The following is a 27,907-nucleotide window of genomic DNA, read 5'->3' as shown; positions in this document are numbered from 1 at the left end:
TCCATACAGTAACATCCATCCAGTAACATCCATCCAGTAACATCCAGACAGTAACAGGATACATCCATCCAGTAACATCCATACAGTAACAGGATACATCCATCCAGTAACATCCATACAGTAACATCCATACAGTAACATCCAGACAGTAACAGGATACATCCATACAGTAACATCCAGACAGTAACATCCATACAGTAACATCCATACAGTAACATCCATACAGTAACAGGATACATCCAGACAGTAACAGGATACATCGAGACAGTAACAGGATACATCCATACAGTAACATCCAGTAACAGGATACATCCATCCAGTAACATCCTGTTACAGCCAGCTAGTAACATCCAGCAAGTAACAGGCATCCAGTAACATCCATCCAATAGCATCCATCCAGTAACAGCCAGCTAGTAATACCCATACAGTAACAGGCACCCAGTAACAGTCATCCAGTAATATCCATACATTAACAGGATACAGCCATTCAGTAACATCCATTTACAGCCAGCTAGTAACATCCATACAGTAACAGGCATCCAGTAATAGCCATTCACCTTGTAGAGATGCTGCTGTTGCTCCTCTGACATCATCAGCTTGTAGCTGTCCATCACCACCGAGTCCATGTCCATAAGCCAATCCCAGAGCTCCTGGAAGTCGGACTCAAACTCCTGCAGACTGGAGGACAGGAAGGAGGGAGGAGAGGGAGAAGGGAAGGAGGGAGAAGAGGAGATGGGAAGAGGGAGGATAGAGGGAGGGGAGTAGAGTAGAGGGGAGAGTGGAAGGGAGGAGGGAGAAGAAGACAAGGAGGAAGAGCTGGGGTTAGAGACGACGCCCCTGCGAAATATCCCACTAAACCCCTGCTAAACGCCCACCCCCCCAATGGCCACCGCTTCTTCAGCTTAACCATTAGGTTGAAAAGAGGGAACGGCAGCCGGACATTACAGAGGGAATATTTGACAAGCGGTGGTAATTACCATGGCCCGTCAGTGGAATGCTGGGTTCAGGAGGGTGCAGAAGGTGTGAACAGGGTTAGACGCATACTGAATCTCTGACCCAGCTGGTGAGTGACACCTATCTCTATAGCACAGAAACAGCTTAATTAAACATGACTTCAACTCAACTCACCTTCCTCCCTACCTCCGTCACACCCCAGCCCCTCCTTCCCCTTCCCCTGACACGAAATAACATCAAATATTTATGAAAGGAACAAGGGCAATTGCTCAAACATACACATTACTGTCAGGGGTTTGGTTTGGTATTTTAGACTCGGCGGGTGGCTACATGTTTATAAACATTAGTGGTTCAAATTGTTTGGGAATTCGCCTGGGCTGCTCTGGACACTTTGACAGTTGTGTCAGGCTGGCGACGGCGTTCTCGTCCCTTCTCTCGACTTCCATTCACAAAGCAATCAACTGAGTTGTCCCTGAAGAAAGAAACGACTATGAATGAGATTACATAAATAACCATCAAACTGGAGGGAAATATCAACACCCTCTTTATTTTAATTTATAGCAGCAACAAAGTTAACACAGGAGCGGGATTGAGTTTGGGCTTAGTACTACATATGTAATTTCAACAAGCATGGCAGAGCTGTATGTATTAGCATTTTCAAGCAGACATTGATGAAACAAAATGACGTTAGGGAAAATATGAATATTTTAGTCCTTGTTATACAGAAGTCACTGATCATAACAAAACAGGGGAGACAGAAAATGAGAAACCGTGTGACAAGTAAAGCTCGAGGAAGTCACCCTAAGGCATTAAACTCCGCAACTCATTATACGGCGGCTGCTGTAGGCCTTTTGTAAGCTAAACTGATAAATACGTTACAATATTCCTTCCGCGATATTGTTTTTTCCTCACTAATACAAAACTAAATGCTTGTAGAACAAGATCTCTGCGGGCATCTAACCAAACAAACAAATAAGGGAATAAAATCAAGCCTCACAGCAGGATCCATTTAGCAGAGCTACATTATAGCCTTTTGAACTGTCACAATCTTTCTCTATCAGTTGCCTTGGTTGTGTACAAAGCATACTGTACTGTCTGTATGTCTCCTCAACTAAACTAAACCTTCAAAACCCTCCCTTTTGGCATTACTCTTCCCAGATCATTCCCTCCCTCCCTCCGATGAAAGTAGACATGCGTTAAATGTTACCCTGTTAACCGTAGGGATGCTAGGTCTGTGCTCTGCGGATGGATGGGTGGGTGCCGCACACTACAGCCCCAGCCTAGCTGACAGACACGCTAGCGTCTGAAATGGATGCATTTCCGTCCTCTATTCTTTTCAAATCCATTTAACATCAATCTCCCCCACTCAGAGGAGTGCTGGCTGGCTGATATGAGAGCAGCGCTACTGTACCTAATTCATCACCACCGCCCATCATTGGAGCCGCCATGTCACTCTGAGCAATAGGAAGGAAAGGTTGGACGCCTTATTGACACTCCTCACATCTCATTTAAAGTGACACCTTTATAGAAAGGCCCCTTTAATTGATGGTGTTAATCCCGACTGCTACTAACGAGGGAAATGAACATCTAAAATCCCTGCCTGTATGATATCTTTAAACCTGAAACGGCACCCTATTTCCTATATACAGTTGAAGTCGGAGGTCTACATACACTTTAGCCAAATACATTTCAACTCAGTTTTTCACAATTCCTGACATTTTATCCTAGTAAAAATTCCCTGTTTTAGGTCAGTTAGGATCACCACTTTATTTTAAGAAGGTGAAATGTCAGAATAATAGTAGAGAGAATGATTTATTTCAGCATTTATTTCTTTCATCACATTCCCAGTGGGTCAGAAGTTTACATACACTTAATTAGTATTTGCTAGCGTTGCCTTTAAATTGTTTAACTTGGGTCAAACGTTGCCTTCCACAAGCTTTCCACAATAAGTTGGGTGAATTTTGGCCCATTCCTCCTGGCAGAGCTGGTGTAAAAGAGTCAGGTTTGTCGGCCTCCTTGCTCACACATTCTTTTTCAGTTCTGCCCACAAATTTTCTATAGGATTGAGGTCAGGGCTTTGTGATGGCCACTCCAATACCTTGACTTTGTTGTCCTTAAGCCATTTTGCCACAACTTTGGAAGTGTGCTTGGGGTCATTGTCCATTTGGAAGACCCATTTGCGACCAAGCTTTAACTTCCTGACTGATGTCTTGAGATGTTGCTTCAATATATACACATCATTTCCTTTCCTCATGATGCCATCTATTTTGTGAAGTGCACCAGTCCCTCCTGCAGCAAAGCAGCCCCACAACATGATGCTGCCACCCCGGTGCTTCACGGTTGGGATGGTGTTGTTCGGCTTGCAAGCCTCCCCCTTTTTCATCCAAACATAACGATGGTCATTATGGCCAAACAGTTCTATTTTTGTTTCATCAGACCAGAGGACATTTCTCCAAAAAGTACGATCTTTGTCCCCATGTGCAGTTGCAAACCGTAGTCTGGCTTTTTTATGGCAGTTTTGGAGCAGTGGCTTCTTCCTTTCTGAGCGGCCTTTCAGGGTATGTCGATATAGGACTCGTTTTACTGTGGATATAGATACTTTTGTACCTGTTTCCTCCAGCATCTTCACAAGGTCCTTTGCTGTTGTTCTGGGATTGATTTACACTTTTCGCACCAAAGTACGTTCATCTCTAGGGGACAGAATGCGTCTCCATCCTGAGCAGTATGACGGCTGAGTGGTTCCATGGTGTTTATACCTGCGTACTATTGTTTGTACAGATGAACGTGGTACCTTCAGGTGTTTGGAAATTGCTCCCAAGGATGAACCAGACTTGTGGAGGTCAACAATTCTTTTCTGAGGTCTTGGCTGATTTCTTTTGATTTTCCATGATGTCATGCAAAGAGGCAGTGAGTTTGAAGCCTTGAAATACATCCACAGGTACACCTCCAATTGACTCAAATTATGTTAATTCGCCTATCAGAAGCTTCTAAAGCCATGACATTATTTTCTGGAATTTTCCAAGCTGTTTAAAGGCACAGTCAACTTAGTGAATGTAAACTTCTGACTCACTGGAATTGTGATACAGTGAATTATAAGTGAAATAATCTGTCTGTTAGCAATTGTTGGAAAAATTACTTGTGTCATGCACAAAGTAGATGTCCTAACCGACTTGCCAAAACTATAGTTTGTTAATTAACAAGAAATGTGTGGAGTGGTTTAAAAAGGAGTTTTAATGACACCAACCTAGGTGTATGTAAACTTCTTACTTCAACTGTATATAGCGCTCTGGCCAAAAGTAGTGTATTATATAGGGAGTAGTACACTTTATAGGGAATAGGATGGGGCTTTGGCCTAAAGCAGTACACCATACAGGGAATAGCTTCGGTCTCAGTGACTGGCAGGCATTCTGTAATTATCAAGGTTGAGAGGTGTGCTAGTGAGCCGACAGGCCTGAAAACGCAGCGGTGGTGGCGAGCTAGCAAGCAAGAAGAGAGGAGAGGCAGCCACGGCTATAGATTTCGACAGCTCCTTCCCGAAGACGTTTCCATTTAAAGGTAAGGGCCAAAGAGTCAAAACAATGAATCCTTGAGCAGGCAGCCGTCATTAAAATTCAAAGGATCATTATGGTTTTCTACCAAATAAATCATTAGAATGAGAGGCTTAAAAGGATTAAAAGGAGGCTTGATTCAAAGCCAAGGGAGGGGAGTCAGCTAGGTCTGGACTCCTGAGTTACAGAGACTGACTCACTCTCTGTCTGCTGCATGACTGGGGAGGAGACACTGAAATGTAACCTACCTAAGAGTTGTGGTTGGTGGGTTGAAATATCGGAGGACAGGCTTATTGTAATGGCTGGAGTGGAATAAATAGAATGGTACCTTTTACAGATACTATGTGTTTGATCCTATATTTCTGTCCACCAGCCTCCTCTGCTACCCACCATTGAGGGTACTGTGTTGAATAATCTGTGGTCGAATAATCCATTTAACATTCACTTACGAACATGGACTTTTTCCAATGACACAGTTGCAGTCAAATATATTGACACCCTTGCAGTTTACAATGGAGTGCAATGGAGCAGAATGTTGTTTTCTCTTTTCAAAAGTGGTTGAAAAGCTATTTTTACTCTGTAGACACATACAATTTACCACAGGTGAGATAAATAACACACTAAACGAGAATCCTGTGCCTCCAACCAACGTAATTTGAATGTGGAATTATTTAGTCCAGCCCATTTTTGGACTTTGAAGTAAAAACAAATCTCAATTTCAGTTTACATTATAATTTTTTGGTCCTGTGACGTTGTAAATCAAACAAATACACATTGTATTTTTTTCCCCACTTATTTGATAGGAAATAGTGAATCATGCAAAGGGTGCCAATATATTTGACCACAACTGTATATAGAATCCTTGTTCTAAAATGTTGTACTGTACAGTTACCAAACAACAATAGGACTGTGCTTGGGAGCCCACTCACTCTTCCACTGCTTATCATTAGCACAACGAACATGACTCTCCAGTTCCTAGTCTTTTAAGTGCGTCTTTCCCAGTGAGTGGAGCAGAAGCTTGTAAACAGTAGCTAGCTCCTGTCTGTTGGTGATAACCACTGGGGGAGAGAGACCATCAAAGTAAGGCGTGAAACAGTCAAAAAGCGCCGTGACAAAGAGTGGTGCTGTACACGCCAGATTACAATGTTAAGAGCGTGACCCCCAAATTATAAAAGTGTGTGTGACATCTCATTCCACTGTGAATAAACAGAATGCTTAAATTGACAGAGCAACTTCTCTTGTAGAAAGAGAAAGCCTTCTTCTTCTTGTTTGCAAGAGACCACATTGTCTCCAAGCTTTAGTAGTTATAGTGGTAGCTAAAACAAACCCTCAGTGACTAACAGTTATCATTGAGTTGCTTCCATTTTCTGTATATTTTTCTCAGCTCAGTAAATCGTTTGATGTCAAAATAAAAGACCTCATTTCAAAATAAAAGACCCCGTTTCAAGACAAAAGACACATTTTCAAGATAAAATACCAGATTGGGCTGGCTCATACAGTGGGCTACCTAAATTGAAGAGGTCTGATTGTGGGTCTGTATAACATAACCAAGTGGGTCCCCATAAGTATGGTGGCCCTAAGGGTCAATGGTGGCGTTCTACCTGTTGTTCTTGGACATCTGTGTGTACTCCCTCCCAGTCCTCCTGTTTGTGCCAGTGCAGTACTGCTGGATCTTCAGCTTCAGGCTCAGCTGGTCCAGGGCATCCCTCTGGGCCTCATGGTGGCTCTGCATCAACTCCACCTGATAACACAACACATCAAAGGACACATTAGGGTCATGTTCATTTGGCAATAAACAGAGGAAAATAGGGATGGACCACCGTGACTATGCCAATAAGAAATGCTCATTTTTGTTTTCTGTTTCAGAATGTTTGGAAACATTTTGCTACAGTGTGACTTAGTCAATAAGACCCACCACTGGGAAACTAAGGACATTCTGTATATTGTCAGATATTATGTTGATATGTGTGTATAATTCTCAACACAACATGAGTTATTAGCTTTAAACAAACACCTGTTACTGATATAGCCATTGTGATTGATGGTTACTTGAATAAGATGTCCTATGCATTAAAGATGATGGACATACTCAAGAGCCCAACAGATTGGCCACTAGACAAACGCCCTGTTGTACTGTAGGAATATCAAATCCCACCATACGGCAACATTACCAAAGTGCTTCTGTTAAGATCAGTGATTCTGAGCATCAGACAATCAGAAAGCTGTGCAGGCCTTGCCGTGGATCTGTAATTGCATACAAAATATATGGAGATGAAGCCAATGCTCTGCCAATGAACGAATCCCCGGCCCCACCCTGCTTGGTTTTTCCTCATTCCTCCTTAACACTGTATAAACTGTCTTTGTTTGTGTGCTGTCAAAACCATTTTGTCTATTTTGCAGATGCCTCTACAAAGGTCAAACAATTCCATGAATGCAAACTGCTTCTCTATCAAAAGCACACTCGATAATAAACAAGTAAATCAACAGATAGATGCATTTGGTTTCTCGTTCTCATTTATTTGTGTGTGTGTGTGTGTTATGAAACCCGCTCTGTTCATTTGGGAAGAATGAAATGAACCTAACTAGGAGCTCCAAGAAAATTAGCGGGCGCAACTGTGGCGGCAAGATCTCCTTCTCCGTCCCCCTCGAAGGAATTTGCTTTCATTTGCCTTCATTTCGGATTCACTCAGCCCGCTCACGGACACCGTGTCAGGATCCTAATTACCCAATCCCATTGGAGCTGCTTACACACACAATAATGACTAATGCAGACTACAGACAAAAGCAATTTAGCACCAGCCACCTTGAATTGGAGGACAGGACAGATAGTGCATGCGGCCGGGGCCCAGAAGAGAGTATCATCCGTGGAATGTATGAGGACTCTCCATGATTTGGTAGGCTTCCCAGTTTGAAGGATCTTGAAGAAGTTTTGTTTTGTCCTTCTCAAACTAGCCAGAACTACCGTGAGTATACAAAACATTAAGAACAAGCTCGTTCCATGACAGACTGACCAGGTGAATCCAGGTGAAAACCATGATCCCTTATTGATGTCACTAGTTAAATCCACTTCAATCAGTGTAGATGAAGGGGAGGAGACAGGTTAAAGAAGGATTTCTAAGCCTTGAGACCATTGAGACATGGATTGTGTACGTGTGCCAATCAGAGGGTGAATGGGCAAGAGAAAAGATTTAAGTGCCTTTGAAAGCGGTATGGTAGTAGGTTCCAGGAGCACCGGTTTGTGTCAAAAACTGCGACGCTGCTGGGTTTTTCACGCTCAACAGTTTCCCGTGTGTGTCAAGAACGGTCCACCACCCAAACGACATCTCAGTATATAGTTCAACTCTATTTCAATACTGATGTCTATGAATTTATGCAGGCTATATTTAGAATTGATGAAAACAGGATAAGGCTACAGTAGTAGGGAAGTGCTAGTTAGTAAGGCAATGCCATAATGATCATCTATATCATAATTGTATAACTATACCATATACCTATAATATAAATATTGCCACCCTTAATAAAGGTGAGCCAATAAGATTGTATAAAATAAACAGAATTGTTATCACTTTATCTGAGTAGTATCAAGAGAGGACTAATAGTATAACCATCTGTAGATCATCTATATGGGACTATCCACATAAAGTGGGACCAAATAATATACCAAATACTGAGCTACAGTGAGCTCCAAAAGACTTTGGACAGTGAGCCATGTTTTGTTGTTTTAGGATTTGAAATGATACAATGACTATGAGGTTAAAGGGCAGACTGTCAGCATGGACTCTACAAGGTGTCAAGCGTTCCACAGGGATGCTGGCCCATGTTGACTCCAATGCTTCCCACAGTTGTGTCAAGTTGGCTGGATGTTCTTTGGGTGGTGGACCATTCTTGATACACACAGGAAACTGTTGAGCATGAAAAATCCAGCAGCCTGGAACCTACTACCATACCCCGTTCAAAGGCTCTTAAATCTTTTGTCTTGCCCATTCACCCTCTGAATGGCACACATACACAATCCATATCTCAAGTATCTCAAGGCTTAGAATTCCTTCTTTAATCTGTCTCCTCCCCTTCATCTACACTGATTGAAGTAGATTTAACTAGTGACATCAATAAGGGATCATAGCTTTTACCTGGATTCACCTGGGCAGTCTATGTCATGGAAAGAGCAGGTGTTCTTAATGTTTGGTATACTCAGTGTATAAGGCAATTTTTCCCAATACTTTTGGTCCCCTAAAATGGAGGGACTATGTAAAAAAAAGTGCTGTGATTTCTAAACGGTCCAACCGATGTTAAATTAAAGCTGACAGTCTGCACTGTATCATTTCAAATCCAAAGTGCTGGAGTACAGAGCCAAAACAAAACCAAATGTGTCACTGTCCCAATACTTTTGGAGTTCACTCAAACAAATTGGAAAATTATTTTATTTTATACTAATAGAATTGCTCAGAGAAAGAGATTTAGCTTAACAAGTAATACTTTTTTTCTCAAAAAGATAAGGGTCACAATTATTGGAACCCTTGTTATCAATACCTTTGAAAACCTTACCTTGCGAGGATAATGGTACGGAGTCTTTATCCTCGAAAGGACTTGAACCCCATTGAAAACCTGTGGTTTGAATTGCAGAGGGCAGTCCATAAGCGCAGACGAAAGATATGAAGGATCTGGGAAGATTCTATATGGAGGAATGGTCTAAGATTCCTCCCAATGTGTTCTCCAATCTCAAAAGACGTTTTGGAAAAAGGCTCAATGCCGTTATCCTCACAAGGTGAGACATTGAAAGGTCTTGAAAACAGGGGTGCCAATAATTTTTTACCCCTATCGTTTTGAGAATTTGTTTTATTACTTGTTGAACAAAATCGCTTTCTCTGAGCAATTTTATTAGTATAAAATGATATAATATTTTTTGCATACAATTTAGCTCAGTAGTTGTATTATTTATTTCATAGTCTTTTTTGCTCATTATCAAGGGTGCCAATAATTTTGTACCTGACAGTATGCCATAATGACTAACTCTACCAGATCTGCCTGAACATTATTTCCTTAGTAACCTAGGAACCAATGCTCCACAAAACACCGATCACATTGATAGTGTGAGCAACAATTCCTTCCAGTCTTAAAATGGAGAGGGATGCTTTGTGTTGATATTTCCAACAGTTATGCTAAAAAAAAAGACAATTCACCATTTAGATAGAGAAAGCAAACATCAACACCGCACATCAACAGTGATTTCCATCAACCTCCTTATATGACTTCTTTTTTGGAAAATAACATCTCTGAGTAGTGATTTGCCAGGAAAAATCTCTATAGAGAATAACCCTGTGAACTGCGGACGGCATGGTTGGTTTTGATTTTCTTGCAATCCCTTTCAGCCTGTTTAAACTTCTGCTTATTCAGATATGCAGACATGGGGATTCGGAGTGCTGCATCCTGTATTCTTATTTCAAACAGAATCATTCAAACCTGCGCTGCTCGCACACTCGCTCACTCTGTCAAAACACTCCTCTCCTGCCTTTAAACTGCTAATGTGCAAAGGAATCAATATAAATTTTGATCATTTGATGAATACTTACGTCTGTCTCGGGAGACAGAGGGCAGACTCAGATATGAGGATCTGCTGAATCAAGTCATTTTAGGTGTTTTTTGTTTACACGCCACGGCCAATTTACTATACTGGGCCTCAGAACTACTTTCTAGAGCCAGATATCTCCAGGGGCAACCCCTGCTGCTTCGACTGTCAATCAACCATCCATCCATCCATCCATCCAGGCAGTCAGAGTTCTATCATCATCATCACCTGTTTCCTCTGCTTTCAAATACTGTTACCTTCACATACTGTTTCAATTATTGGTTCTGCTATAGGCTCTCATTGATCAGACCAGGTAGGAGAGGATAATGATGATGTCATCAATAATGGATATGTGGTGATGTATACAACCGTAGCTCCCAGCACTCACATACTCCCTTTGAAAATATCAATATGGCTGTAATGCAGTATGGTTAGGGTGAAACAGTGATGCATATTGTCTACAATACGTATATTTTCACATAGCTTATAGCTCAAAGATGGATAGATAGATACATCCTGGCTGGTGGTTCTGAAAATGTTCCTGAACTTTAATATCGAATCGAGTTAACCTTCCCATACAATTGGCATGAATAAAACGAACAAAGAAAGATGCAACAACAGAACGGCTGATTGATTCAACATTTAGTCCATTGAAGATTTAAAGTCCAAGACCAGGCGTGACAGTCACAGTAACAACGACTTTGCTCGTTTGATTTTTATTGTGGTCCTCTGTAGCTCAGTTGGTAGAGCATGGAGCTTGCAACACCAGGAAGTGGGTTCCATTCCTATGTAAAATGTATGCGCGCGTGACTAAGTTGCTTTGGATGAAAGCATCTGCTAAATAGCATATATTATATTTTGAGATAGAAGACATTGAACCATGTGTGCAAAATTCATACACTTAATGTACTCCTTATGGAAAAGATATCCTGAGTGGATACATACAGGATGAATAAATTATGAAAGTTCTCATTCATTCACACTAATACCTGCAAAAAAAGAAAGAAAAGTAAAATTGAGTAAAAATGAGATATCCCTCAAAGACCAATAAAACAAATAGAAATGCCATCTGCAAAATACAAGGAGCTAGGAGTTAAAAGTTCTGTGATACTGAAGGCAGAGATAAACTTGAGGGAAGAATCACAGACTTACAATAATGTCCATGGGCTGTTTGGGGGACCAGATGTTTCGGATAAAAACACACCAGCAAATTCATTTGAATCAAAATAATCAAAACAGAATCGTGCAACAACGGCTTTTCCCTTTGTCTTTCTTCTGAGACCCCCAAAAAAACTACAAGAGATAGAAAGAAAAAAGGAATTTTGTGGCTGCAATGCAAACAGGATACTGGTCTCATTTGAACCAGCTGGGGAACAATACAAAATTAACGAGGAGAGATACAGTATGTGCCTCTGGTGAACACTACTCGGTATGGGAACGGTAGAGCCAGGGTCTGAGGACGCCTTTTAAACTGTATATTTAGGCAATGTGACATAAAGCTGGGTTGGTTTATTTCTTTATCGTCCTCTCTGAATGCAAGAGGCATCGCGGCGAGATTGAAAACTGTGGGAAGTCACCTCCAACCACCCCGCCTCCCGCGACTTGTGTTCAAACACCCACAACATACATTGGCTTGTTTGAAATGTCTCCCATCAGGGCCATCCTGATGTGTTGTGCTATGCTGAGGGTGTATCAGAAAGGAGCGGACGGATAGGATGGAAGAAGCATGCTCAGAAAATAAATTCAGATGGGAGCTGTGGGGTTGGAACTCAGGAGTTGTAAACGGCTGAGGATTCCATTAAAGTAGCTCATAAATTTACACATACAACGGTGAAGCTTCACCTTCAAAACAATCCAACAACCCTTATGGGAATAGGCCACCATTTTGAAAGCCTGATCATCAATAGAGGAGTGATGTGGAATTCCATGCACTGTATCCACCTTGTTTTCTGCAACCAAAAAATTACAGGAAAAAATATTTTCTTTAACGTTCCCATTTGTTTCCATTTGAAACATGCTGTAGAGGATCATTTTCAAGAGTGTGGCTCTCTGAGGAGCCATTGGAAAACATGAAACTCATTTGAAAACTATTACTTTCAAATCACTAGCCATAAAGTCTGGATTTAATATGTAGTATGGTCTCCTGGCATGAATCATGAGACTGCCAAAAATAACTATTATTATAAAAGTGTGGTCTGACATGTGCACCTTTCATTCATTCATTCTTTCTTACGTACAGTATACGGGATTCTCACGGCTATAAATAGCAGTATACTGTACTATGATTGCTATGATTGATTCCCCATGTTTCTTTGGGATGATGGTCACAGTTATTTCCCTCTTCTCGTCTAATACAATGATTTAACAGAAAGACTTTGCATTGACTAGTGTCATTATATCATCACAATGAGCATACTGGACAACAATGAGAGGGACGAAACGTCTGCATAAATAAAGCAATGGCACAGAGTCGGGCTGGCTGACTTACTCAGCATCTCCACCAAAATGACTTTGACCTTGACGGTAAAGTCCCAGTGATAAACATCCATGGGTTACACTACTACGTACATATGCTCCTGCACCTTTAAGAAATATCTTAGGGGAGTTTGAAAGGTTTAGCTCCTGCAACATTTATCAGGGCGTGAAATTAGCAATTGCTAGGAGCTAAATTGCTGCTTCTTATTTAATGTTGTTGCTGAAAGGTGACATTTAATCGCTGATCCCTGGCTTCCAAGAAGTCTAAACAGCAACAGAGAGAGACAGACAGACACATCAGTGTGAAGAGGAGAACACCAGCAGAACTCACACACACACTGTCCCCCACTATAGATTAGGGAGGTAGGGCTACTATTGATTGGGTGATCATCATTTTCTATCTAATACACAGTCAGACTACTGACCGTCTATCTAATATGGTTCTGGTTTGCACTACAAGACTATGTAGTATCTGAACAAGCATGCGAGCGAATACATCGAGATGCATATACGGAAGTCATCACACAGTCAAGAAAAGTTGGTTTATTTTAGGCCCATCTCAACCGTAATAATATGAGACAATGAAAACAGCGTATGTCTGTGAGAAACACCATTAATGATTGAATGATAACCAGTAACAACACGCCCATATAGTGTATTAGACAGCACTCAAATATGTGTTTGTCCCTAGCGCTCATACACATGAATCTTTTTTTCCCTATCTTTCAAAACAACAGATATCAGAAATCCTTCACAGGCTCAGTAGCAGCCCATCTGAGATCAATTCTACGCCGCTTTTCAACATGGAGAGGAGAGCCGGCACAGCGGCATCCGGCAAACAGCTCAGATGAAGATGTTTCTAAAACAGAGCCAAGCGCTTCAGGCAGGTGTTACACTGAGAATGCATTAATATAGGTAATTAACATTAGCCACCATTTTAATTAACATGCAAACTAATTAGGAAATAATTAAGTAACATAAAAAAATCTGATCTTAATTCTAAATCGGAGAAAAGCTGGTATCAGAGCTAGCTGCTCGACAACATGCCTTCCTTTGAGTTCGGGGAGCTAAAACGAATGATTTTGGGGTGTTGTTGGATGAAAGGAGTGAAGGTTTTCAAAGTGAATTGTAGAGGAAAATAAATAAGTCAACAGGCACAGGATCAAGCCTTGATATCAGAGTTGGCCTAATGTTCACGTTTGCCTCTCCCTGAGACCCAGTGGTGGGTAGATTGCAGTATAACATCATTGCCAACGCATGGAGAGAGATAGAACAAGCATGGTAGGAGCCTGGGCAGGTTCTGTAACAAAACCCTACCTGAATCACACGCTGTCTGTCTGCCTGACGTTCTGTCTGCTGGCCTGCCTGCTTGTCTGCCTGTCTCTGACTCATATTGTTGCAGCAAGTCAGTCATTACAATGTGCCGTCATACTACAGCGACGTCTAGTAAACACCTACATTTCATAGCACTTGACTAGATTCCAATCAAGAGCTACACATCAAATATATCCGATAAATCAGAAGATGATCCTTCTTCACTAGTTATTTGATGAAACAAGGCTAATATTTCGTGGCTCCTTCCACAAACAGCACACCTCTTAGCCATTGACGACAAAGGGGAGAAAAGAGAGCGGCAGAAACAAATCGGTGGAGCAACCGCTTTTAAATGCTCTTCTTGGCAATCACAGGAAAGAAATTGATTTCAGCAATAAGACAAAGAAAGCAATTGTAAAGATTGATACATAAAGCTGGAACATAACGCACAAGGCCAAGTTTACTATTTCGTTAACAGTAGGACAAAACTCCAGAACGATTCACAATGACAAATGCCCAGGACCATTATATGCACATTCCAGGTAAGTGCTTGGGGCCAAGTTAGATTCGATTTCTCTGCTTCATTGTATCTCTATTCCTTATTTGTTGTATTTGTTCCAGATGGGGGACGGTGGTGCTGGGTTGAAGCTGCGGTGCTATAGTAGTGGTTGTGGTGAGGTAGTATTGTTCATTCCTTTAGCTCTGGACATCCTTGTTTCCTTATACGAAATGTCGACTAGATTCCCATCGATGTGCAATATTACACACAGTCTAAACCTATGATGATTCATAAAAATCTCTACCAGGGATCTGTATTCACCATAGGCTAACCCCCCCCCCCATCAGAAACGGCTCTAGAATGAATGGTATATTTATTTATGTTGGATGTCTTATTCAGCTTGTAGGTTAGCTTTGGCTAAATATCGCACGTCTAACCATGTTGAAAGCTCTTCACTATAAGGATAATCAAGTTCAACAATCTCTCTCTTCATTTTAAGAAGTGAAAGGTAAAATAGAACAGCCTAGAAACTCATATTTACTGTACCGCCCCTGGTATTCCCAGAGTGTAATCTCATAATAACAGAGTTTAAACCATTGGATCTGATAACCTTGATTTTCATAAGACGCCTTATCAACAGCGTATGGGTGTGTGTGTGTGTGTGTGTGTGTGTGTGTACTGTGTGCATGAATGAGTTCCTGCATACTTGTGTGCGTCTGCCTGCCTGTATCTGAACTCTGAGGGGGGAGAAGAGCTATAGCTAGATCCTTGTTAAATCCTCCTCCTCAGCAGAGCACCAGGCCAGCCAAGCCAGAGCCAACAGGACGTTCAGGGGTTAACCTGCCAGGAGAATCTCAACCTGCCAATTGACAGCAGCTAAACGGCACTGACACCAGGCTGCTGTGCTCATTCCAACCAGTAAGCCACCTTCAAAGTTGCTGTCAGGTAAATGACCTTGTATTTCATTAACTGATAATTAAATGGATTTATTCCACTAACGGTTTTAATTAAAATGCTAGAAATATTGATTACCTCTATCATCTCTACTCTCCCCAGATGAAAAAAAGGTTTTAGAGCTGTTTATTTAGAGAGGGGGTAGAGAATTAAATTAGATTGAATCTCTAACAGACTCTAAATAAGGCTTCTTACTTTTCTGCTGCCCCATGCAGAAAAAAAAAACCTGTTTAATTTTTGGGATGTTTGATTAATTATTTTGTGATCCATTTCTGCTTACCTTGATATTTAATTAAAATATAATTTTAAAACATAATTAAGTCGGCCGGTTTAATCCGTGGGGCAGGAAAGTAGCGGAGTTCTATCAAAACTGAAAACTGCCAACGCAATGGTTGAACGTTCAGCGTTGCTGCTATCTTTATGTTGTTCTAAAGGTACATTTACCATAGTCAGGATGGGGGAAATGGAATGACTTCCATGCAGCTGATGTTGGGCAGTGGCTCGGAACCGTGCTATTCTTCTAATGCATATTGTCTGTTGTGACAAAGCACAGTGTCATCAGACCTGTGTGATGCTGCAGATACCGTAGCAGCGTGGGGCCAGACGCAGGCCTGCTGATGGACAAACTAATTATGCATGAAATCAAATATGATTTAGAAGTGAATTCATATGAGAAACCCAGATAGATAGTCCACATGGGCCCTCTCAGCAGGCTCTGCTCTGGTCAGGAGTGGGGATGTGGATAAGAATGGCTGAAAATAATAGAAAGAGAGTGTGTGTGTGTGTGTGTGTGTGTGTGTGTGTGTGTATCCGTGCAGGGAGTAGTCGGTGGGTGGTTTAGAAATAGACATGAAGTTTGGTTGGAAGTATTTGTTATTTAATGTGATGTGGGGTAATCATCTTTAAAGGTGGTCGAAGTAGATCACTGAATAAGCACTGACAATAGAAAAATGTAATTAACCAACCAATTGAATCCCCTCACAGATCCATCATCCTGCAGTCTCTCCAAAACAAGAGAATTAGATCAGTCATACTCATTTATTTACATCATGGGTGGTAGGAAAGAAAACTTAACACTGGAGGAAATTAGAGGTAATTACGGGGCATTTTGTATAATTCAGAACCATTAAGTGTAATTTGACAGCGACTATGTCAGAAACGAAGACCGGAGAGCTACTACTGCCTGTTGTGGAGAGAATCACAGATTCCTCTCTTTGCTGTTGTTTGGGAAAGCAAAGCATCACATAAATAGGACTTTAAGATTCAGAACAACGCGTGGGCAGAATAAACACATGTAGCACGCTCTTACCACCAGAGAGATAACATTTCAACTGAAAGAGAAATGAGGGAGGACCAACCAAACACCATAGAACCAACATACAAAGCCAACATTGACTCAAATAGAACAACACAACAGGTCTGTTTTTTCTTCAATAGAGACAATCATACATAATACATGTCCCAAATATATGCTGGGCTTTTTAACCAACGCAAATACTCACTAGAAGTAATAGACCTCAATCATCAAACTGACCAATGAGCATATGTAATGAATTGGACTGTCCTTCGTAACTCAGTCTAGTCCAGGTGGACTACTAGCAAGATTGGCCCATTTCTAAAGCGAAGCAATCTATCATTGGACCTGCCTGGAGTGCCAGCTGGGCGGGGTTTACACTTTTGGTACTATTCCATTGGTTCCATTGTGTCAGGCAAGCTCAGTCAACCGCAGCTAAAATATCTGAAAGAAAACCAATACAATTTGAACCCAGGTCTGGATCTAAGAAGCACAGTCAAAGGAGATGATGTACTGTAGCAACAGTCCAAACATCACAGAACAGAGCACTAAGTAGTCCTCCTGATTCTCCACAGCCACTAGACGTGGGAATCAAACATTCCTCCTCTCCTAACATAGAGCCCATTTATTCTGCTTCTCCTTCCAAAGTAATCTCTTCTCTTTGCTTTACTAACAGTGGTGTTCAAGGACACCCTTCTACTTATTTCCAATATCAAAGCTGGAACATAAATCAAAAGTAATCCGGGAGACAAGCCATTCTGTTTGTACAATAATTCTTAACATTTCAGCTGTGTTGACAACGCCAATAATGCTTTTCCACCAGCCGAGGAGGAGACGGAGGAAACAGAGGGAATTCAGGGCTGAATCCTTTAAATAACATTTGAACCAGAAGGAATTTGTAAACTTTGTAAAGAAGTAAACCACAAAACAATAGTACTCACACAGGTGAAGATCAGACTACAAAACGGCTACATTTTCTGCCTGCTCTCATGCAGAGTTTGTAGCTAGTGATTTGCCATTGTAATACCATAGTAACATATACGATATCATAATAATATAGTAATATGATATCATTTTACTTCAGGATGCTTGTCACAGGTGGATTTTGTCATGGGGATTTACATGCGCGCGCGCGTGCACACACACACACACACACACACACACACACACACACACACACACACACACACACACACACACACACACACACACACACACACACACACAGTGTGTTGCCTGCTTGTTCCCTGCTGGTGTCTACATTAAAACGATTCAAGCACAAACAAAGAGGCGTCTAATCACCATGGCCAGGTTTGTGACAATAATAACATTTTACTACTCAGAGCATCTGTCAAAGCTCGCTATAAAACCAAAGGAGAAATCATTATGGATCATCAAAGAGCTAAAACGCAGTGGCAGACTATTTCTTTCCGTCTATCTACTGTATTGTAAAGTACATATAGAATACATAAATTCCGAATACAGAAGATAGGACTCATTGGATGTCATTTCTCTTTCCTCTGAGGAATAGAACGTCACTTCATGACTGAGTCCTTTCCCCTTTTTCCCCCTCTGTGTGCATTGCTTTTCAGGCACGGCAGCTATCTTTCCTTCTGCGCTTTGGCCAGATTTCAGGGAGGACAGAACCAGAGGACAGACATTAGAATTTTATATCACTTCAAGGAGGAGGTAGGGAGAAGTAGGGAGGGAGAGGTAGAGAGGGAGAGACAGAACAAGAGAGAGAGAGAGAGAGAGAGAGGGAGAGGTAGAGAGGGAGAGGTAGAGAGGGAGGGAGAGAGAGAGAGAGAGAGAGAAAGGAAGGAAGGAAGATAAGGAGAGAGAGAGAAAGTGAAAGAGTGAGAGAGAGAGAGAGAGAGGGAGAGAGAAAGAAAGATAAGGAGAGAGAGAAAGTGAGAGAGTGAGGGGGGTAAAGGATACATCTGAAGCTCGTCTGACATTCATTGAGGACTGACAGAGGGAGGGAGGGAGTGATGGCTGATGGGACATGTTTTTTGTCTTTCACCTGTGAGGCATGTTAAATCATCACAGCGATAAGGTAATTCCACCTCCCATATTTCATAACACTGCCGACAGTTTTATGTTGACCAGATTGGCTATAAGCACTCCTGATTAGAATATTTTTTGGAACATTCAGCTGAGGAGGAACGAAGTAACGTCAGGTAGGTACATACAGAGAGGGAGGACTTGATCTTGAAAGTTCTGACTGAGGCTGGGGTGGGGCTGATGGAATGCTTCCGCTATCTGTTTGATTGAATGACATAGACATCTTTTGTCATGTTTTACAGCAGCTGCATAATGTGCCTCTGACAACTCACTGGCTCCATTATGTTTTTGAAGCCCACTTTATTTATTCCTGAACCTGCTTCGTCATTTTCCCAATTGTTAATCCACTGCATGGTGTGGTCCAGTGACTCTCTACAGTGTATCTGTAACAATTCCCTATATTAATAATACAGTATAGCAGTTGATGCTTCTCTGATGCCTATGCTTCCACTGAAGCCTTGTTAAATATTCATTGACAATTATTCCACACTGACTTAAGGGTAATTGCTGGGTCCTGAGAGAGAGGAGGGAATGAGGAATGGAGGGAGGAAGAAGAAAAGAAAGAGCCATGCCGTTATTAACGCGCACTACTTCTTCAGGAGGAGTCTTACACTTCAGCTAGACTACACGTGTAGTGCTGCATCGCCATCAGCTTTGCGTCAATGTGACGTTTTACCTGAAATACCAGAAACCAACCAAAATCGACTAATGTCTCATTATTTGAATTCACAAGATAGAATTCATGTGCGATTCTTAAACTTGGATGCTGCCATTGGACGCAAAGCAATGTGGGCAGTATAGCAGCTTCTATTGATTTCAAAGGAAGCATTCCCTCAATGGCTGATGGCAAGGCCGGATGCCCGATGGCTGTAGCGTAGAAGGGCCGTTAGTGTACGCCCCAAATGGCACCCTATTCCTTGATCCCAGGTCAAAAGTAGTGCACGACATAGGGAATAGGGTGCCATTTGGGACATCATCTTAGCAAATAGCCCCAGGATCCACTGCAATCAGCTCCTTCACCCCCTCCCTTCCCACAGTCCAATCACATGTTTAGCTTAACCATTTCATTTTTGATTAGAACAAAACATAAAATATTAAAAAGATAGTTAATGGTCATATACAGCAAAATACTGTAGGTCTGCTCTGACTTTTAGAATAGGGATTATGCGCTCTCTCTCCATCAGAGAACGGGCAGGGTTTTCTGGAGAATATAGAAATCCCTGTCTGTGAATAATATTGTCACTGTTGGATGAGAGTCGTCTGAGCAAGCCCTATGTTAGGAGAGGAACAAACAATACCGCAAGCCCATACTCCTTCTGTGTCTCTGTCGACTGTGTAACATATTGTATTGAAGAGTAAACACGGTTTACTATTTGGTAATATACCCCCTTCGTATGAATCTAGATATCAACACACAGATGAGTTAGAGCATTCTATTTTAAGAATTCTTTCTCAGAACATTGTCATTGAAGCACTTCATTTGCCATTCATTGTACAAAGACAGCAACCACAGTTGAGACCAGATGAGTTTGCACTGTGTTTTAACTTAAGTTACCACTGCAGTACTATTCAGGCAACACATTACAAAGCAATCATTTTTCTCTAACGCCAAAGCTGCATGAGCTCTTCACTTCAAGCAATATCAAGAGCCTAGCCGTCATACTGTGTTCATATATCCCCATCCATGCCTATCAGATTGGACTTGATTGTATTTAGTTTGATAGAATTCATTAGGCATTAGCAGCCCTGACATGTGGACACCCAGCAAACCACAAAGGGAATCAAGCTAATAGGCTCCAATAGAGCTCCGCATTTTCGGCACAAAAAAATCTCACTCTGATTCTAATAATTACAGCCTGAAGTGCCTCCTCGTTGCTTTTATTTGCAAGCAAGTTGGGTAATCTTTGATCCGATTGCCAAGTGTCGAAGGCAGAATACAAATGAAAAAAAAGAATAAAATCTGCTTTTGATTTTCTAGCGGACTTCAGCTGCACACAATAACACAGCCAGGGGATAGAAGATTGAAGAAAAGTAATGAAGTCGCGCAAAAGCACTCGGACGGGGTCATTGGTTGCGTCTGAAATGGCAGCCTATTCCTTATACGGTAGTGCACTAGATTTGACAAGGGCCCCATAGGGTGGCATCAAAGATGCAGCCACACAGTGGATGCTGAGCAGCGAAGTTCGGATTGTTGCTTTATTCACATTTAGAAGCAGAATGAATGGGGAATAATTTGTTCATAAGAAAGTGTTTAAATTGTACTAGATTAGAGTAATGTTCATTTCTGAAATAGACAACTGGGCTACACAAAGAAACCATGGGAAGAAGGGGATGGCAGGGGCTAGTGCATTTTCATTCACCATCTCAATTAACAGACCTCACAGAGCTGCAACAGTAGCTTTGACTACAACACAACGCCCTACTATAAACATTTCACCTATGCTAGTATTCTTTGTAAAAGCCACAGATCCTTTTCAAACGCTGGGACGTGACAGCAGGCTTTACTGCATATTCATTTCTATCATCCTCGTAATTAAATATTTGATAAATGTCTGGAAAAAAATAGCACCATTAACTTTTTGGGGAGAAATTTCAATTGTCAGATCGCCTTTGGGCAAAAGTCACTTAGAGGTGTGTTATTTTAGCACACTTTGTAAATTCCATTTAGAGTACCTTTGCATGCTAATACTGCCAGAGAGTCCCTGGCATACATTCATTATTTCTTATTTGGATATCTGATTATTTGCATTTCTCATTTAAAAGACATAAACACTTTAGAGAGGTAGATAACGGTTATTTAGGAGTTTGATATAGTTGAACTAATTCAAGAATGTATGTGAACGTGGCCCTAGATAAAGTGATGTAGATATGAATTCCAGGACAGGACCTCTATTTTATCTCTATGAATGTGGCATCAATTGCAGTGCCTTCAGAAAGTATTGACTTTTTCCACATTTTGTTGTGTTACAGCCTGAATTTAAAATGAAAAATGTAGATTTTTTTTTGTCACTGGCCTTCACACAATACCCCATTATGTCAAAGTGGAATCATGCTTTTTGAAATATTAAAAAAATTCCATGAAAATGAAAAGCTGAAATGTCAATAAGTATTCAACCCCTTTGTTATGGCAAGCCTAAATACGTTCAGAGTAACAAGATCTCTGTAGTCCACATACAATTATCTGTAAGGTCTCTCAGTCGAGCAGTGAATTACAAACACAGATTCAACCACAAAGACCAGGGAGGTTTTTCAATACCTCTCAAAAAAGGAAACCTATTGGTTGATGGTAAAAAAAACAAAAAAAACAGACAATGAATATCCCTTTGAGCATGATGAAGCTATTAATTACAGGTTGGATGGTGTATCAATACACCCAGTCACTACAAAGATACAGGCATCCTTCCTAACTCAGTTACTGGAGAGGAAGGAAACCACTCAGGGATTTCACCATGAGGCCAAAGGTGACTAAAACAATCAAATCAAATTTTATTGGTCACATACACGTGATTAGCAGATGTTAGTGCAGGTGTAGCGAAATGCTTGTGCTTCTAGCTCTGAAAGTGCAGTAATATCTAACAAGTAATATCTAACCAATTACACAACATATACCCAATACACACAAATCTAAGTAGGAATGAATTAAGACTATATACATATGGACGAGCGATGTCAGAGCAGAACGGACTAAGATACAGTAGAATAGTATAGAAAACAGTATATACATTTGAGATAAGTAATGCAAGATATGTAAACATTATTAAGTGAATGAGATACCGTAGAATAGTATAGAAAAAGATATATATATATATATATATATATATATATATATATATATATATGAGATGAGTAATGCCAGATATGTAAACATTAAGTGACTAAAATACCGTAGAATAGCATAGAATACAGTATATACATGAGATGAGTAATGCCAGGTAATTGGCCAGTGATTTCTAGTCTATGCCTAAAGGCAACAGCTAGTGATGGCTGTTTAACAGTCTGATGGCCTTGAGATAGAAGCTGTTTTTCAGGTTCACATCTTTGATGCACCTGTACTGACCTCGCCTTCTGGATGATAGTGGGGTGAATAGGCAGGGCTCGGGTGGTTGATGTCCTTGATGATCTTTTTGGCCTTCCTGTGACATCGGGTGCTGTAGGTGTCCTGGAGGGCGGGTAGTTTGCCCTCAGTAATGCGTTGGGCCGACCGCACCACCCTCTGGAGAGCCTTGCGGTTGTGGGCGGTGCAGTTGCCGTACCATGCAGTGATACAGCCTGACAGGATGCTTTCAATTGTGCATCTGTAAAAGTTTGTGAGGGTTTTAGGTGACAAGACAGATTTCTTTAGCCTCCTGAGGTTGAAAAGGCTCTGTTGCGCCTTCTTCACCACACTGTCTGTGTGGGTGGTCCATTTCAGTTTGTCAGCGATGTGTACGCCACGGAACTTGAAGCTTTCCACCTTCTCCACTGCAGTCCCATCAATGTAGATAGGGGGGTGCACCCTCTGCTGTTTTCTGAAGTCCACGATCACCTCCTTTGTTTTGCTGACGTTGAGTGAGTGGTTGTTTTCCAGGCACCACACTCCCAGAGCCCTCACCTCCTACTACTCAGCCTACTACTGCTGTGTCGTCTGCAAACTTGACGATTGAGTTGGAGGCGAGCTTGGCCAGCAGTCATGGGTGAACAGGGAATACAGGAGGGAGCTGAGCACGCACCCTTGTGGGGCCCCAGTGTTGAGGATCAGCGGAGTGGAGGTGATGTTTACTAATCTTCACCACCTGGGGGCGGCCCTTCAGGAAGTCCAGGACCCAGTTGCACAGGGCGGGGTTCAGACCCAGGGACTCGAGCTTAATGATGAGCTTGGAGGGTACTATGGTGTTGAATGCTGAGCTATAGTATAAACAGCATTCTTACATACAGTTGAAGTCGGAAGTTTACATACACCTTAGCCAAATACATTTAAACTCAGTTTTTCACAATTCCTGACATTCAATCCTAGTAGAAATTCCCTGTCTTAGGTCAGTTAGGATTACCACTTTATTTTAAGAATGTGAAATGTCAGAATAATAGTAGAGAGAATGATTTATTTCAGCTTTTATTTCTTTCATCACAATCCCAGTGGGTCAGAAGCTCACTTACACTCAATTAGTATTTGGTAGCATTGCCTTTAAATTGTTTAACTTGGGTCAAACGTTTCAGGTAGCCTTCCACAAGCTTCCCACAATAAGTTGGGTGAATTTTGGCCCATTCCTCCTGACAGAGCTGGTGTAACTGAGTCAGGTTTGATGGCCTTCTTGCTCGCACACGCTTTTTCAGTTCTGCCCACACATTTTCTATAGGATTTGAGGTCAGGGCTTTGTGATGGCCACTCCAATACCTTGATTTTGTTGTCCTTAAGCCATTTTGCCACAATGTTGGAAGTATGCTTGGGGTCACTGTCCATTTGGAAGACCAAGCTTTAACTTCCTGACTGATGTCTTGAGATGTTGCTTCAATATATCCAAATAATTTTCCTCATGATGCCATCTATTTTGTGATGTGCACCAGTCCCTCCTGCAGCAAAGCACCCCCACAACATGATGCTGCCACCCCGGTGCTTCACGGTTGGGATGGTGTTGTTCGGCTTGCAAGCCTCCCCCTTTTTCATCCAAACATAACGATGGTCATTATGGCCAAACAGTTCTATTTTTGTTTCATCAGACCAGAGGACATTTCTCCAAAAAGTACGATCTTTGTCCCCATGTGCAGTTGCAAACCATAGTCTGGCTTTTTTATGGCGGTTTTGGAGCAGTGGCTTCTTCCTTGCTGAGCGGCCTTTCAGGTTATGTTGATATAGGACTCGTTTTACTGTGGATATAGATACTTTTGTACCTGTTTCCTCCAGCATCTTCACAAGGTCCTTTGCTGTTGTTCTGGGATTGATTTGCATTTTTTGCACCAAAGTACGTTCATCTCTAGGAGACAGAACTCGTCTCCTTCCTGAGCGGTATGACAGCTGCGGGGTCCCATGGTGTTTATACCTGCGTACTATTGTTTGTACAGATGAACGTGGTACCTTCAGGCGTTTGGAAATTGCTTCCAAGGATGAACCAGACTTGTGGAGGTCTACAATTGTTTTCTAAGGTCTTGGCTGATTTCTTTTGATTTTCCCATGATGTCAAGCAAAAAGGCAGTGAGTTTGAAGGTAGGCCTTGAAATACATCCACAGGTACACCTCCAATTGACTCAAATGATGTCAATTAGCCTATCAGAAGCTTCTAAAGCCATGACATCATTTTCTGGAATTTTCCAAGCTGTTTAAAGGCACGGTCAACTTAGTGTATGTAAACTTCTGACCCACTGGAATTGTGATACAGTCAATTATAAGTGAAATAATCTGTCTGTAAACAATAGTTGGAAAAATTACTTGAGTCATACACAAAGTAGATGTCCTAACCGACTTGCCAAAACTATAGTTTGTTAACAGATATAACATTTGACGAAAACATAATCATTTCAAACCTTTCTTACATTTGTTTACGATCACATATATCTCTCTATTTTGCGTGGGAATACTTTGGAACAGATTTCCAACATTAAATTCACTTGGAGCTGATCTGCTCATGTTTTTACAGTATTTTATATCCAACAAGAAAGCATTTGAAATACCACAGAAATCTTGAGGGGCTCGTGGGCCGCCAGTTGGGAAAATCCTGATTTACAGAGTTTAATGGCTGTGATAGGAGAATACTAAGGATGGATCAACAACATTGTAGTTACTCCACAATACTAACCTAATTGGCAGCGTGAAAAGAAGGAAGCCTGTACAGAACATGCATGCTGTTTACAACAAGGCCCTAAAGTAATAGTGCAAAAAATTTGGCAAAGCAATTTACTTTTTGGCCTGAATACAAGTGTTATGTGTGGGGCAAATCCAATACAACACATTACTGAGTACCACTCTCCATATCAAGCATAGTGGTGGCTGCATCATGTTATGGGTATGCTTATAATCGTTTAGGACTGGAGAGTTTTTCAGGATAAAAAAGAAATGTAATGGAGCTAAGCACTGGCAAAAAACCTGGTTCAGTCTGCTTTCCACCAGATACTGGGAAATTAATTTACCTTTCAGCAGGCCACTAACCTAAAACTAAACACCAAATCTACACTGGAGTTGCTTACCAAGAAGACAGTGAATGTTGCTGAGTGGCCGAGTTACAGTATTGACTTAACGTTACTTGAAAATCTATGCCAAGACATGAAAATGGTTGACTAGCAACGATCAACAACCAATTCGACAGAGCTTGAAGAATTTTGAAAAGAATAATGGGCAAATGTTGCACAATCCAGGTGTGGGAAGCTCTTAGAGACTTAACCAGCGAGACTCACAGCTGTAATCACTGCCAAGGTGCTTCTACAAAGTATTGACTCAGGGTTGTGAACACTTACGTAAATGAGTTATTTCTGTATTTAATTTGCAATACATTTGTAAAGATTATTATGGGGTATTGTGTGTAGATGGGTAAAACAATACATTTTTTATCAATTTTAATTCAGGCTGTAACAGAAAAAAACGTGGAATAAGTCAAGGGTATGAACACTTTCTGAAGGCACTGCACATGTCAAGAGAGGAGACTAATAATTTCATACATTATTTTAGATTGTTAATAACCAAAGCAATCGGTACTCAATGGAGAAACACAGTTGCTGGTTTAAACCAGTCAAAAGAGAGCATGTGAATTCTCAACTATAAGGTGCATGAAACAGCAGTTTCCTGACGCTTGTTTCAGTGTTTCAGAATGCATATTTAGATTTATTTCACAAAACATTGATTATTATATTCAAAATACCTTATCTCCACAATAAAAGGCTTGGCAAAGTTGGCAAAATTGTTTAACTAAACCAATGCACTATAAACTATTCTACAAAGTCTAAATAGTCATACCTAATGGAAAATCTACTGCCTCACCATCCAACACAAACTAAGTCGTAAAGCTGGGTGAACCCTGAACATCTACCCATAATTCCCGGCTGATGAAGAGGGGGCTGATGGGAGCCAGGCAGCAGTCCGCCCAGACTGAAAAGTCTCCCCGGAAATGTCCCTGTCCTGCTTTAAAGTGCCACTCCACTTCCTTTAATTACATTTTCACCAGGCAGCAATAACCTGGGGTCAGTTATAAGTGTGCTGTACCTTGATATACCTAAGACCCACTCCATATGCAGCATGGTGGTGTGGCATATCACTGGTGTGGCATGGCCCTTAACATATGCCCAGTGAGCAGAATGGGGGATGATGATGACAACGGTGGGCCCTCCTCCCCTCCTGTTATTCTCCCTCCCACCACCCTCCCCCTGCCACCTCTCATCCTCATGCCCCCCCCCCCCACGTCCCTCCCCCGCTGTGCTGCAGTCAGCCAGGCTGGCTGGTTGAAATTGGGGCCTCGGGGCAGACAAGCTGTCTGGGAGCAGCGGCAGATAAGGCCCCACTGATTTTACATACATACATACATAGACACACAGGCAGGCCAGCATAAGTATATGCCACTGACACCTGGCAGGGCTCAGATGACCTGAATAATCCCACTCTGAGGAGCTAGATATTGTATCACTTGGGGCGACAGAGGCAGCAATAGGTAGGGGACACAACACCTACTCTGATAAACTTTGCTGTAATGTGAGGCATGGTAATGGCAACATCGCCCAAATATCACCAGAGTGCCGGGTGTCGTTTGGTCACTGACTGGGGGCTGTTTCGTCAAGCTGGTTAACTGGATTTATGTCCCCTGTGACCAAACGAACATGGTCTAATCTGAAGGGATCACTGGGGAGAGTGATGGGGTTACTGAGAGGAAGAAGGGTCAAACCACCCCTGCCTCCAGGGAGATATGGTACGTTCCAACTCTGGGCACAGACTGACTGACAGGCGGATGGACAAACTGACTGACACAAGATCTACATCAGGCTATTTTGGACAAATAACACACACCACCACTTTTTCCATGGATGTCAATGATGTTAGCTGACAATTCTGCTGCGCTTTCACAAATTCCCTCCATGTTGAAAATGTTCAAATTGCATCATATTTTGTCTCAGAGAGAGAATCCACAAGAATCCACCAGCTTCTCCACCTGAGGAGGAATGATAACCGCAAATGGAGGAAGAGTTGATGATGGGGCTGTGGATGTGCTGGGCTATGCTGTGGCTGTGCTCTGCTGGGGCTGTGCTAAACTATGGCCGTGCCATGCCATGAATAGTGTGCCCATTGG

The 27,907-nt window shown here is 41.7% G+C and overlaps 1 protein-coding gene across 2 annotated transcripts in view; it reads right to left on the bottom strand.

Annotated features, from left to right (window-relative positions):
• The window catches only part of LOC106601921 (A-kinase anchor protein 6), a 191,310-nt gene that overhangs the window by 88,447 nt on the left and 74,956 nt on the right, over positions 1 to 27,907 (bottom strand). For both annotated transcript variants that reach the window (XM_014194357.2, XM_014194363.2), the window contains exons 9-10: positions 6,104 to 6,243; positions 558 to 678 (exon numbers count right to left, since the gene is read on the bottom strand). In XM_014194357.2, the coding sequence (XP_014049832.2) occupies positions 558 to 678; positions 6,104 to 6,243 (261 nt within the window). The remainder of the gene's footprint in view (positions 1 to 557; positions 679 to 6,103; positions 6,244 to 27,907) is intronic.

The sequence above is a fragment of the Salmo salar genome, chromosome ssa01 (genome assembly GCF_905237065.1).
Source record: "Salmo salar chromosome ssa01, Ssal_v3.1, whole genome shotgun sequence".
Taxonomy (NCBI): Eukaryota; Metazoa; Chordata; class Actinopteri; order Salmoniformes; family Salmonidae; genus Salmo; species Salmo salar.
The sequence above is the reverse complement of the archived record's forward strand: the minus strand, read 5'-3'. Positions and strand labels throughout refer to the sequence as shown.